At 39.6% G+C, this 15,076-nt stretch overlaps 1 protein-coding gene across 1 annotated transcript in view; it reads left to right on the top strand.

Moving 5' to 3' along the window:
* The window catches only part of LOC120800465 (protein sidekick-1-like), a 240,610-nt gene that overhangs the window by 204,470 nt on the left and 21,064 nt on the right, over positions 1 to 15,076 (top strand). Inside the window, exons 30-33 of the mRNA XM_040146590.1 lie at positions 1,187 to 1,373; positions 2,332 to 2,430; positions 6,666 to 6,860; positions 14,207 to 14,408. Coding sequence (XP_040002524.1) covers positions 1,187 to 1,373; positions 2,332 to 2,430; positions 6,666 to 6,860; positions 14,207 to 14,408 — 683 coding nt within the window. The remainder of the gene's footprint in view (positions 1 to 1,186; positions 1,374 to 2,331; positions 2,431 to 6,665; positions 6,861 to 14,206; positions 14,409 to 15,076) is intronic.

The raw sequence follows: 15,076 nt of genomic DNA, 5'->3' as shown, positions 1-15,076 counted from the left end.
AGTGGGGCAGGGAGTTCTTAAAAATGAAAAAATAGAGAAAGAATGAACAAGAAAGAACAGTTTTTGACACACGTTCAAATTGGATCCTCTTGCCACTGAAAGTACAATGTGTGCTTTTTTGTGTTTTAGATGTAAGCAATGGTTTGATATTAATTTCAGGATCAGTTGTAGTGTGGTTCAGTTAAAATATGTGTCTGTGCGCAGCTGTTTTAAATTGAGACTGTATATTTGTGACCTGTTTTTAAATCTGCAATAACTGATTTTTGGGCCATTTGTGTGCAACAGAAACAAGTTAGGAACACAACACTGACATACTATCACCTTATAAAGTTGATGTGGTGAACAAACAGTTGCCTATTTACACATCCAGCAGTTATGGAGCAACATTGGCATTCATTTGCACTCGTGTTTCTGGCCATCCAGGAAAAGCAAGTTCATAAGTAACTCTCCTCTCAGCTCTGTTTCGGTCTCCACTAAATTCTGAGCAAAATATCTGGTTCTTTAGCTGCTAAATGCTGCATTGTGTTCACCAAGTAGTCGCTAACTTTGTCTGTCTACTGTTTGGTGTGTCGGGCATGTGGCAAACAATGGGGTTTTAGCGCTTTTTTCACTAAAAGCAGCTGCCTGTTTTGGCCAAAAGCCACACTATGAAAGCAGTGAAGGTGAAACAAAACAGTAAAGTTGCTGGCCAGAAAACCAAAACAATGAGCTGAAAGTTGCTATTAAGCTCCGCACAGCTTTGGGGGACTGCGGAAATAATTACCGATGGGTTCATCACTATGAGCGACTCCTCTCACACACAACTAGTCCTGCAAGCCATTGTTAGTATTATAGCAGCATTAGAGATTTACTTCTTAGTTGATAACAAACAGGCTTTGGGATGAGTGCTACAGGCAGAGTAAGGAAGTCAGAAAATATTGAGAGACAGACTAACTCACTGCTGTCTTTTTTTTTTTTTTTTTTTTAATGGGATTTGTTGGCAATAACAAAATATAGACTATCATCAGCTTAATCCTTTAAAGCCACCAAAGTAACTGCAAATAAAGGAAAATAACACAAGCAGTGCTTACAGAGCTGACAGAGAGGACTGTAGGATCTAACTCCACATATTTGTACACTTTTTATCTATATTTGTGATTGTGTATGTGAATTTGAGTGTGACTTGTTTGTGTGTGTCTGTGTTCAGGTTTTGTATAGTGAGAAGGACTCAGACGGCCCCCCCAGTGTTCAGGTGGCAAAAGGAGAGGGGAGTGTGTCGCTGCTCCTCAGGGTTCTCCAAAAATACACAGTGTATGTGCTGCAGGTGCTGGCGTACACACGGACGGGTGACGGCCCTCCCAGCAACCCCATACTGCTCCGAACCAAAGAAGATGGTAGGATCTCCTGCTCTGTGTCTCGATGTGATCACTGACCTTTCTGTCCAGCAGTTTGTTCAACACTTTTGCCTTCTTCTCACCTCTATAGCTGTTGTTCTCCTCTTTGCACCTCGGCTGTCAGCACAGCCATCAGCCTGTCTTTCCCCCACTTCACTGATCATCCACCGGGCTCAGCTCACCCATCAGACCCCTTCCACAGTCTAAACATGGAGAACACATCGTGTATATGTGTGTATTTGTGTTAGTGTGTGCTATGTGTGCAGATCTCTTCAGAAGCAGAAGATGTGGTAACCACAGCAGACTTTTCGGGATGCAAGCAACCCAGTCTGGTCTTTCAGAATAATAAAACACAAGCACACAGGCACACACACACACACACACACACACATACATACGCAGACAGAGAGATTCACATACACACACTCATCCTCTATCAAACAGTGTCACGTTTGAAAAGTTTTTCTCATTTCAGGATGAAACAAGAACAGGGAAGTCAATTCCCGGCAATGTATAATGAACCTCTATCCTGTCTGTCAGTCACACACATACACATACTGTACATACACAAATACACACACGTAAACTCACAATGACATGTATTTGGTGGTGTGGAACATGTGCTTTTATCAGGAACAAAGTAAAAGTCTGTGTGAGGTTGAGAGAAAATTACATTTTTCTACTCTTGGAAGTGCCTCTTAAAAATGTATAAAAATATGTAACTCATTCTATATGTACGTGTATATGTGTGTTTGTGGAGAGCATATGCACATCTGCGAGCCTTGGTCCTGTCATACTAACTATTAGAATATAAGCGCTTGATGTTGAGATTGATATCTTGATATTCTCTTTCTCATAACATAATTGAAGGAGTTCTTTTGTGTTTCTTTCTGCGTCTCTTTGTATGTTGTTATAGTTTCATTTACCTGCCAACTCCCTTCTCTAATTTTCTCTCCAGTCCCAGGCCCCCCTGTCAGGATGGTGTTTCCAGAAGTTCGATTGTCGTCAGTCAGGGTGGTTTGGCAGCCACCCGCAAACCCCAACGGAATCATATTAGGTACAAAAACAAACACACACACATACAAGAAAGCAGATATTTGATAACAACAATTAAATAATAATCTCAAGTTTTTTGCTTGTAGTGACGATAGATTTATTTTCCACTGCTGAAGGACAGAGCTCGGCTTATGGAAGGAATGAGTTAGCAGCTTTAAACACATTATCACACACACACACACACACACACACACACACACACACCACTGTGATCTTTCAAGGGAAGGAAGGAAGTAAAAGCCGTAAAATGGAAAAGAGCTGATTCTGTTTTCAGCTTTCAAACAGGGGTCAGCTCTTTCTACTCTCCACTTCACTGCCGAGGTTTGTTGGTATTTATGAACGTGTATGTGTATGTGTCTGTGTGTCAGTCATCAAGCTTGTACTTGGGAAAAGGGCTATTATAGCTGCTGAAGCAAGACACCTTTCCCAATGCATACGTAAACACATATATAAACACAAAGACATTCACACACATAACTTGTTTCTGGACCTGCAAATCACACGTGCGGAGTGAATCCGAAAGGACAGATTAATGAAGAGGAAGAGAAGCAAGGTAGAGGCAAGAGGAATGTGAGAGCTGCTGAGCAGGAAAGAGAGAGAACAGAAGGGGAGAGACAGCATAGAGCTGTATGGAGGTTAGAAGAGGGACGGGTGTGTGTGTGTGTGTGTGTGTGTGTGTGTGTGTGTGTGTGTGTGTGTGTGTGTGTGTGTGTGTGTGTGTGTGTGTGTGTGTGTGTGTGTGTGTGTGTGTGTGTACGTTTCACAGTGGGGAATAGAGGAGTAGTATTTGTCCTCTCAGTGGGGGAGGGAGTCGAGCTGGCCAGTGTGAGTGATGTGTGACTGTATTGTAAGAGGGAGGACATTTAGTGCGACACCACTCTGTGACAGAAGGATGAGTGGGAGGGCAAATATCTCTTGATCACACAGACATGCACGCGCGCGCACACACACACACACACACACACACACACACAGAGTCCTGCTGTGTCCTTGCTGTGTGCGTGTGTGGGGGGGGGGGGGGGCCTTTTACTACAGTCGTTGGGCTGAAAACCGGGAGCCCACCATACTTGTGGGGTCCGACAGCTTTGTGGGGACCAAAATTCTGGGTTAGGTGGTTAGGGTTGGGGTTAGGCTTTCAGTTGTGATGGTTAAGGCAAGGGGCTAGGGAATACATAATGTTAATGAAGGGTCCCCAAACAAGGGTGGGTGGGTGTGCGTGTGTGCGCATGCGCGTGTGTGCGCACGTGTATGTGTGTATGTATGTGCGTGTGTGTGTGTGTGTGTGTGTGTGTGTGTGTGTGTGTGTGTGTGTGTGTGTGTGTGTGTGTGTGTGTGTGTGTTTATGCAGATGCAAATAACTGTAGTGTACCGGTTTCTTTAGCGCTCATGACTGCCTCATTTCTCCTTGGGTTCTCAACTCATGGGGGACTGACACAGAAGGGGGACAGAGGAGAAACAAGACCAGAAAAGTTTGCACAATCTAATTTCACACGACGCAGACAGGCATTTTCGTTTTCACATGAGCTCTCTATGAACATACTACAGCCACGTGCACACGAACATCCCGGTGGAAAAAGGACGCTGTACCTCATTTCCAAACTATGTACCAATCAGAATTAAGCCCGAAAATGAAATACTCAAAGTCAGTATGGATGTTAAAAATTGCTTAATTTTTGAGTAGTCTACTAATGTGTACTGTTGTCCCAAAATGCAACGGTCAAAGGAAATGAGCTGCGCATGGCTGCACACCATTTTGTCTCTTTGTGAAGTTTTACTGGCAGTGCCAATACAAAGTTTCAGTTTAGTGCCGGTCGCGGCACGTATTGCATCATTACCTGTTCGTACAAAACTGTAAATGACACTGATTTGTTGGCAAAAACAGAAGAGACTAATACAGCTTTTAGGTAGAAGAAAACAAACCACCATTGCTTCACTTTTGAGCATGTAAAGAATTTTACTTTACATACTTTACATTACATCGTAATCAAAACTGTTGAAATAAGGTTAAAACCAAAAAGCATTTCAACCAGTTTTAGTCTGTTTTTAAATGGACACCTAGAGGCCTTTACAGTAAAATCCACATTTAGTTTTTTTTTTTTTTTTTTGTTTTGTTTTTTTTATCAAATGATGTATTTCATCTGAATACAATGCCAGACAGTTTGTAAATGATTTAAGCTAGCAAGTAATATTGGCTGGGTTTCATTACAACACAGCACAATCGGATAAAAGCACAATGTTATTTTCTCCCAAAGCCATGTCATAACCAATTTAACACTAGGGTTTTGAGACTGACTAACTGCCTACTGTAGTTATACTTGAACATCTCTGCTTTTACTGTCCGTTAAACTGCGTTCAGTTTGACTCTGCCATGTCTAATAATTAAATTAGTCTATAATATAACAATTTTTATATTTTATATACTGTATGAAAACTGTAATAACTGTAGTAAAACTATACTAATAGTGGTGGTATTGGCTCATAAAACATGTAGTGTGGTGCGCACATTGGAACAAAGAAATCCAAAAAGCCGTTTCAACACTTTATTAGTTTGGCAATTTAATCAGGGAGGGATGGCTGATTGTTTTCTATATGCAAGTAGGAAAACATTAAGAAAATATTACATAATAGAACACTAACTGTAAACATAGGAATAAATTAGTAAAGCAAATCAAATTAACATTATTTTTACTTACTTCAGTTAATGCATCCATAATCTTGGCTATTAGTACATCGTCAGGGCTTACTAAACATCAAATAAATATTATACTAATATATAAATAATCTTTTATAAATGTAATACAAAACAATCCATTAAACACAAGCCATGAAATATTAACCACATCAATTTCGATAGTATAGAGTGAAAAGGGCTTATATTAACTTAAATACAGGTCTCCTTGATCAGCTTTCAGTCATGGTTTGGAGGGAAAAAGGCTTACAAGTCTAATGGGAGGATTGTATATAACCGTTTAGATTATAGCCTTAGTGGAAGTTTCTCCATAGATCTTATGGTAAAACGACAAAGAGAGATATGATTTAACACTGCATACAATGTTTAAGTCCTGTAGAAATGGGACATGAGAGATTAAAAGAGGGACAGAGTCACAATACATAGCAACCACCTGTAGTTGCTGCATGCTGTGCTCAGACTGTCTTCTGAGTTGTACTTACAAACTTTCAGCTCTGAATAGGGTTTCAGTACAATCATAACACAGAGAAAGCGCTGCGCAACTAAAAGCAACAAAAATATATATATATACATAGAAATATAGAGAGAGAGATAGATACATACACTTTTTGAATGCATTAAGCTAAGAAGCCGTATGTAATACATGGTACATGTTAAATCTTTCTGTGGAAGAAGGCAATGGGCTTCCCATGACATGACACAGTCCCTTTTGTAATGGAGATTCAGCCTCATGTGTCCCATAGCAGTGATGTCCTATTTATATTCAGTACAGAACATAATGCAGTGCTCTGACCCAATTGTTTAGATACAAGAGGATTTGTAGTGTAGCTGTTATCCAATAATCTTCAACACGCTGTGTTCACATTAACATACAATCAGACTATCTGATGAGATTATCAACCACACAACCAGATTATGTGCCTCTGAGCAGATTACCATCCTGACAGTTTTACTGTGAACCAATCACATCCATACACTTGTGAGTTTGTGTGACTTCACAGATGTGTGGTTGTGTGTATTTGGCGTACAGTGCAATCTCCATATTGAGGGCCTTTGTGAGTGGCTAGTGGCCTGTGGGAAGCCTGGTCGGGGATCAGTAGTCTAAAGGTGTATATATGTTGAAGGGTGTTAGTGTTATTACATGGCCTACTGCACATGAGAAAGAGAAACAGACGCAAGGCGTGTTCACCATGGGCCACAGCAGAGGGGAAAGAACAGAGGTTGTATGATTATAAAATGTGTGCATGACAGTGTCAAAATTATTGCTTTCTCTATGGTTGTCTATGTTTTGGGGAAAGAGAGTCTAAGGGCTCAATACATACACAACAGAAAAGCATGTATGTTTGAATGTTTTATTGTGGAAAAGTCTATTTGGTATGTTATTGTGTAGATATGTTTTCAAACTTTTTCCCATCTACTATTGTGCTGTCTTTGATTCCTGTGGGCTGTGTGATCTAAAGTAGGCCACAGAAACACAGAGAGACACGTTCACAAACAAGAATTTCTTTCTCCCTCCTCCTTCTGTCTTTCCTTCTGTCCCTCACTAGGCTACCAGATCTCCTACTGCCTCGACAGCAGGGACCCTCTGCGCTGGACCACGGTGGAGGTGGGCTCAAACGCTCGCCAGTTCACCGTCACAGGACTATCCTCCGAGAAGACCTATATGTTCCGACTCACTGCTCGCACCGCCACGGGCTGGGGTGAAGAACAGGAAGCCCTGGTTATTACCACTGAACGTAGAGGTATAGGACACAAACATACACTTTAGCCGTACTTGGGTTTTAATTGGCTGTCCCATCCGTCTGATTCGAACCACTAACCACTCCTGATAGAACCTGGTAGGAACCCACAGTGTAAAATAATAGTAATTCAACAAAGCACCCGTTCAACACACATACACCATAAGAGAAGCGATATTTTCAGCTTTGCCCGCAGTCTTCCATCCACTGCCAGTATGATTTACCATAGCGCGTTTGTTAGATTAAAAGTTGTTGTGAAAAACTAAAGCTGACTGTTTGGCCTAATTAGTCACATAACTTAAATTTTTGCAAATTATTGAAGACTTTGGGGATGAAACAGTAGTCACCATTCCCATACCAGCCTCCCCCTCCTCTCCCTCCAGTTAACGATAGTGACTGTTTTTTGTGTGTTACTTTCATTTTAAATTTTATTTAGAGTTTGTAATTTCATTAATTCAAATGATTTTATTAAGGATTAAAATTTTACACTTGTTTCCAGAGAAATATTTTTGACTTATAATGACTTAGCCTTTGTAAGCTAAGTCATCATAAGCTTTTTCTCTGAAAATTATTTTGTTATATTAAAACTATGAATAAATTTCAATCCTGTTCTGAATTTATAATTTTTTTATAAATTAATAAAAAAAGAATAAATAAACATATCAACAAAGTACCAGACCGATAAGGAACATCAATAAGAGTTTTGTACTGATAAAATCCTAATGATACCCATCTCTAGCAGCAACAGATGTCATTAATAACATTAATAATTAGTCAGTGTTGAAGACGAGCAAGAGTCATCATGAATGCTATTAGTGGCATCTCATGCTCGAGTCATAATGTCGGCTATAAAAAAGGCGTACAGGGACAAATCCATCACTATGTTTACACCAATCAGTATGTGGTTGATTGTGTTGCTTGTAGTTTGAGCATGAGGAAAAAAAATACAGTAAGCTGTAAGGATCTCATACGAGTTGTATGTGTGTGTGTGTGTACTCGCTGAGGTAAGGTACATAAAAAACTTTTTTAGAAACATCAGTCCCCCTCTCTCTCTCTCTTGAAGCTAGGCGTGCTAGGCACAGTAACAGTATGATTTAATTCTGAAACAGTGTGAAGTGACACACTAATGGAACTAGTGTAACACGTGTTTTTGTTTTGTTTTTTCTATGAAAAAAATTACTTTTCTACATTGCTTGATAATTCAACTAGAATAATGAGGTGTACGCTTCGAGGCTTTGAGTAATGACAAGTAAAATTTGCTTTTTTTTCATGCAGCCGTCTATATACTTATCATGCATCTGATGTGGTATTCATGCCAAAGCAACGTAATAACCTGTAATGAAATTCAAATTCAATTATAATGATGCATAAGGAAGTAAAAGGTGTTAAATAAACCAGATTAGACAGGAGAGTTTGAAAATCAGCCAATTTGTATCAGGAGTGATTTGATTAATGTTATTAATTTTACCTATGCTTTTCAAAACGTTTGCCATTAGAAAAGTCTATTATAGGAGACAACCACAATTATTTTATAGACATTTTGTCCTTTCTCTTCATATTAACTTTCAAATACATGGGTAAATTGGTCAAAGATTATATTTTGTTACCCATTATGTTATTTCCTACAGTAATGCCAGCGCAGGAATATTATGGAAAGGTCAAGTGAAGTTTTAGCATTTTAAAGTTGTATGAGTTGTGGTCTCTGTGAAGTTCTTAGAAAGATAAAGTTAGAGAAAGAAAAGCAAACAGGAGCTTCAGGCGTGGAGCTCGGACAGATTAACTGTGCTTCAACAGCAAGTAGGTAGTTTTTGGACATGCAGGATCCATTGTTACTGGGCACAGAACATTGGCACAAGATAAAAAGTATGACCTTTCCAATGTGTGGAGCATTTTACATACAGAACAAGAAAAAGTGACATTTTGGAACTCCAGTGGACAAAGAGCTGCTTGGCAGTAAATAGGTAGGTTATGAAATCACCAGGTATTAGTCCTATTGCAGGGGCATAATGAGAGTCAGGAGTTTCAAAAACTACCTGAGGGTGTGTGTAGCAGTAGTCAGTTCGACAGCAGGGGCAGCTCGGCTAGGCTTGTTAAATTACCATGAAAAATTGTACAATTTGTGGCATTCAGTTTGTTCATACGATCTACTGAACAGGCTGAAATTAATTGACTTAATTGACTTGTTGAGTGAAACAACAAGGATTATTAACCTTGCAACACTGGATACTTTCTCATTTCATCATGCTCTGTTGTGGGTGGGTAAAAAAATGTACAGTTAGTAGGTAATAGGTGATCTTTTTGCCAAAGGACAGTGAACAGTTCAGAAAGCGAGATCTTAAAGACATAAACCTAGACCTTAGAAACCAAATTAATTAGTATTGATCAATAATTACATTATCAGCATTCTGCAGCAAAAATGTCGTTAATTTCCTTTTAACATTTCAGCTAATTTCAGCAATAACTGAACTCATCATAGGGAATAACCCGCGACAGTAACAGGAATTTTAAAACAGGAACAGAGTCAATCACTGAGTATGACAGCCCATGCCTGTGGCGAGATGTAGGAGGCTGAGCAGTGACTGTAACTCTCCTAAGACAGTTTCTTCTCTTAAAAACCTGTAACAGAAGTGAGACAGTGAGTGGCCAGAAAGGAAAAGCTTTTTATAGTGACTTGATTTTTAAAGAGGTGTGAAGTGTGTGACTAGTGCAGTTCTTCTTCCTACAATTTTGAAACAAATAAGAAGTCAAGTTTTTTGCTCTTCAGAGTCAGAGTTTATGATGCTTTTATCTCATCTTGTCTAGACTCCTGCACCTCTCTCCCTTCGTGCCTCAATCAACTGCTTTCATGTCTAGCTTATTTCAAATGCAGCAGCCATTTTAACGGGGGGAAATTTGCATTGTTAAAGCAGCAGCAGGATATTCACTGATCAGCAACATTACCAAAAAAAAAGTGTGTGTGTGTGTGTGTGTGTGTGTGTGTGTGTGTGTGTGTGTGTGTGTGTGTGTGTGTGTGTGTGTGTGTGTGTGTGTATATATGTATGTGTATATGTGTATGTGTATATATGTATGTGTATGTATGTGTTGTGTGTGTGTGTGTGTGTGTGTATGTATGTGTTGTGTGTGTGTGTGTGTGTGTGTATATGTGGTGTGTGTGTGTGTGTATATGTGGTGTGTGTGTGTGTGTATATGTGTTGTGTGTGTGTGTATATGTGTTGTGTGTGGTGTGTATATGTGTTGTGTGTGGTGTGTATATATGTGTTGTGTGTGGTGTGTATATATGTGTTGTGTGTGGTGTGTGTGTTGTGTGTGTGTTGTGTGTATATATGTGTTGTGTGTGTGTTGTGTGTATATATGTGTTGTGTGTGTGTTGTGTGTATATGTGTGTTGTGTGTATGTGTTGTGTATGTGTGTGTATATATGGGTGTGTGTGTGTTGTGTGTGTGTGTGTGTGTGTGTGTGTATATATGTGTGTATATATGTGTGTGTGTGTGTGTGTGTGTGTATATGTGTATATGTATGTGTGTGTATATGTGTATGTGTATGTATGTATGTATGTATGTATGTATGTATATATGTTTATGTATGTATGTATGTGTATATATATGTATGTGTATATATGTGTGTGTATATATCTATATATATGTATGTATGGTGAATTTGTTTTATTACCAAATAAACCAGAAAACCAAACAACTAATAATGGTTCATTGACAGTGGTAGGTAATGTTTACTTCAAACAAAGCCAAAATTTTAAAGGATGTTTGTGACGGTTTCTCAGTACAAGAAGAGAGTGTCTCGGCGTTACTGAAGTTTTACTTCTTTACAAGTTGTTGTAATCCTTGGATGTTCCCTCAAGACAACATTGGCAGAAAGTTTAGTATCATCTTTTAAATGAATTCTTAAAACCTGTTTTAACTAATTAGTTTGGGCTCTAGGGGCAGCGGAAACAACTGTAAACATCACTGACATATTAGCGCCTTAAAAAGTTGATATGGCAAACGTGTTAGCAAACAGTTGCCCATTTACACATTCAGCAGATATGGAGGAACATCAGTATTTATTTGGAGTCTTGTTTCTGGCCACCGGATGAATGTAAATTCAATATTGTTTCTCCTTTTTGTTCTGTTTTGTTCTCCACCAATTTCTGAGCGAAATAACTGGATGTTTAGCCACTAAATGATCCACTATGTTCACCAGCTAATTGCTCAACGTCTACAGTGTGGTGCTGGGTAGGGAGTGTACAGTGGGTTATTAGAGCTTTTGCAGTGAAAGCAGCTGCCAGCTGTGTCTGAAAACGATGCCGATGAGAGTAACAAAAGTGAGCCAAAACAGTAAATTCACAGGCTGTAAGACCTGAAGAATGAGCTAAAGGACACTAAAATGCTCTGTAGAGCTGACGGGAATTGCAGAGTCGGATGATAATTCTGTGGGTAACTACAAGCGACATCTTTTACATTATAGGTAATCATGTGATCCAGTGTTAATCTACAAGTATTGATTATAGCCACTTTAAAGACAAATAAATAGATTTTCCATTTTGATATTTTTGTCTGTCTTTACTAGAATTCTTTTCAAAACGTGCACGGTATTTTGATGATGTGTCTTCATCAAGTACTCTTGTAGCTTCTGCTTTTAGATGAGTACTGATATTACATTTGTTTTGAAAATATATTATAAAATTCATTATAAAAAACATATGTGTGCAAACATTTAGCAGACATCTCATTAGCATTTTATTCCGTGAGCAGGACGTGGAGAGTGAAAGGAGTAAGTGCCAGGTGGTGTTGATGTTTGACCACTCCTAAGCTAAGAACAGCTATTCCACCAACGTGAAATATCACTTTAATAATCTCTTCCAAAGTTACAGTGGTTCTGGTGTCTCAGTAGGCCAACACATGAATAACTTCAGGTTTGAACGTAGCTCACAGCCTTTGATAAATGTCATCCCTCATCTCTTTCTCCAATTTTCTCCGTCAGTCAGCACCGTGTATGTCTACTAAAGCATTGAAATGCCGCAAAAGTCCCTATATTAAATTGTGACAGTGAAGTGAATTTTTATGTAAACCTGAAATCGTGATGTCAGACATACTATTTGGAGCTATCAGCTTGTGTAGTGCATTTTAATTGGATCAGATATCATAACATCAGTGGCATCATTATCAGGATTTCTTCAGAATAGGATTCAGTGGTTCCCTGTTCCACTTCAGTAACATAATGACCCATTCTCAGTGTGAGATAGACAGAATAGCCTAATAGAGATTTCTTTCTGATGATGCTGAAGAGACCAACTTAATCCCTAGAAAAAGAAAATTGGTTTTTTGAGTGTGCATGTGGATTTGGATGTGTGTGAGGCTGCATGAACAAGCATGCGTGTAATATAGAGAGAATTCCGATTTCCTCTACAGAGATTTGTCTATGCTGATGTTGGTCTCCAAGGGGTGATAACTGATAAGGTAATGGACAACATATAGTAGCATATTTAGCAGATCTCATTCCCCCACACCCCATTCTTCCTCTCTTCTACACCGTACCACACACCTCTCCTCTCCCTCGTGTAGCCGTAAACAGTCGTGTTAGTGCTGAAAGGCCAGCACTTGTTCTTACAATTATGAGTTGATTATCAGAACATGATCTTTACTGTGGAAGGGAACAAGAGGAGAACAGAAACGAAGACGCAGATGGTATCAGGAAAATGAAAGAGGGAGAGAATAGTCAATTCTTGAAGGGAATGAAGAATAAGGGCGTGAGGGAAGAAGGGAGACAAACAGATTTGACTTAAATCACTTGTGATAAGGATGAATGAAGGAAGGCAAGCCTGTGTGTGAGTGTTAGTGTGTGACTGTGCTTGTGCGTATGTTTGAGAACATAAGTGCAGATTAATTAAACTTCAGAGAGAATCAATAATGCTTTTATTTCTAGAGTTAATCGATAACCTGATGCCCCTGAAATTAAACAAATATGCCCCCTAACCGTGTGTTTTTTGTTTGTGTGTGTGTGTGCGTGCACGTGTGTACACTCGTCCATTAATCACACAGCAACTCCAACACAGTTGATACAAAGACACTGACTCCCAGGGCCATCTTTCATCTTCTAATTGAATAGTGAAGACACAGGCAAATACACACACACACACACACTCACACACACCGGCAATCTGCTGAGAAATTGTTTCTTTGATGCCGCAGTGGTTAGATGTCTTGTTTTATTTAAAGATACAGTATGTATATTTGATGTAAATGTAGGCTGCTCATCTCCTTTGTTACAAGCTATTTGCAGCATATGGTCCATGATAGTCTCCATTTGTCCAGGTGACAATTAATTTCAATATTTATATACAAAGCAACATATAAGAAGGAAAAAAGAGGATAACAGATAAGAGGGAAAGTAAAGGAAAAACCCGAAATAATGAGTGGAGAAAAACATGGAATGCAGATGTTTCTACACAGGGCACTCACACAAGCATTTACAGGCATTTCAATAACTTAGTTACAGCTGACTCTCTGCAGTAAGCTGATTTCTTAAACGTTGGTTTCTGTAATCAAGGGAGGGGATGAGACAAACCATTTCTTGGTCATCTACATGTGTATGTGCGTCTGTAATCAGCTTTTTACGTGCATGCAAGTCCATGACAAGGTAGTCAGGCAGAGAAAGTATCCATATGACAGCAGAACAGATGACAGGAAAGATCATTACATGTAGCAATGCATCCTTTTACTCGAAATAATTCCAGCCAAAGTCTGACTGAAGTTGAAACTAACTCAGAGTATCTTCTAAAGGTTGAAATATGTCAGTTTCCACTTTTAAACATCCGACTAAATATAAAATTTAGACACTTTTGCGCTGTGAGGAGAAACTGTGCTGTCTCTAGCCCGTCCCTTCACTGCAGCGTAAGCCCCGACACCTTCGACCTTTTTTCATTTGTTTTTTGCATCCAGCGCATTCTTGACTTGTGGTATGTGCAATAGCTCTGTCCTTTAATTTGTTACCCAACTGTATATCTAAAGAACTAAATGCAGTCTTCTTATCTTACGAAGAAAAATACACAAACGAATATAAAACAGCCACACAATGTTCAACCACTAACAACATAATGTTATGTATGATTTAGAATGTGTCAGAATATCAACAAGTGTTTGTTTTTTTCATCAGAGTGAAATTGGTCTAGAAAATTTAATTTGCTCACTATATTTCTTTCATCCTTCCTCTTTGCTTCCCCTGTTCCCGTCCTTGTCACATCACTTTTTCTACCTTCGCTTTCTTCCACTCTCTTCTCTCCTTTTCCTCTTTTATCTCCTCCAACTCCAATCCTCTTATTTTCCCTCTTTCCCCCCTCTTTACCAAATCCACAGAGCGTCCCCAGCCGCCCAGGAAGTTGTCTGTTCCTCAGGACGGGGTCGAATCGTGCCGCCTCCGCCTCCACTGGGTGACCGGTGGCTCCGGCTCATCTCCCCTGAGGTACTTCACTCTGCAGGTCAAACAGCTGCCCAACGGGGACTGGAACACACACATCGCTGACATCCCACACAACGTGACCGCCTGGACTGTGGACAGGTACACACACGCTCATATATACAGTCATAAACACACACATACAAACACGTAGCTGCTTGTATAGCGACAGTGTAGTAAACTTTGAATGCCGGTCGACTGCTCATTTAAACCCCTCCCCAAAACAGTGACTGCCCAATCATAGCTTAGCAACGGTAACTATGTGCAGCAGCTCTTTCAAGTTTTGTATACTCCGTATATAAAGAGTTTGGAGGGCAGTGTCTTTTTTTTTTTTTTTCTTTTATTGTTTCCAAAACCAAAAACACAGGAACAAAAGTTTAAGGAATGGATGTTTGCGCTAACGTGAGTTGCAAACGTTAGCATGGCTGGCTAACTAGATTACTACCTACAGTAGTAACTGAGCGTTACTTCCACGGACCCTTTCATACTTCGTGGGGTTACGGGTTACATTACAAAGCTCCATTCGCTACAGCAGCAGTGTGGAAGAGTACCCCGGATGCTTTTATGTCAGTGTTTAGCCTTTCGTTAACATCTCTGTCCTGCGCTTTACTGGATTTGGGAAAGTTTACACTCCAGCAACCCAAGCAAGGTTACGCGAGATAGCATTTCATTTGACAATAACATCAGTTGGTTAAATCTAACATCTGTTTCGCTTGTCCAGGTGTGTAAGCTAAGCAGCTTAGGGGGATCATGTTTGGATGAAATAACAA

This window comes from Xiphias gladius, chromosome 15 (assembly GCF_016859285.1).
Source record: "Xiphias gladius isolate SHS-SW01 ecotype Sanya breed wild chromosome 15, ASM1685928v1, whole genome shotgun sequence".
NCBI classification, from domain to species: Eukaryota; Metazoa; Chordata; class Actinopteri; order Istiophoriformes; family Xiphiidae; genus Xiphias; species Xiphias gladius.
The sequence above is the reverse complement of the archived record's forward strand: the minus strand, read 5'-3'. Positions and strand labels throughout refer to the sequence as shown.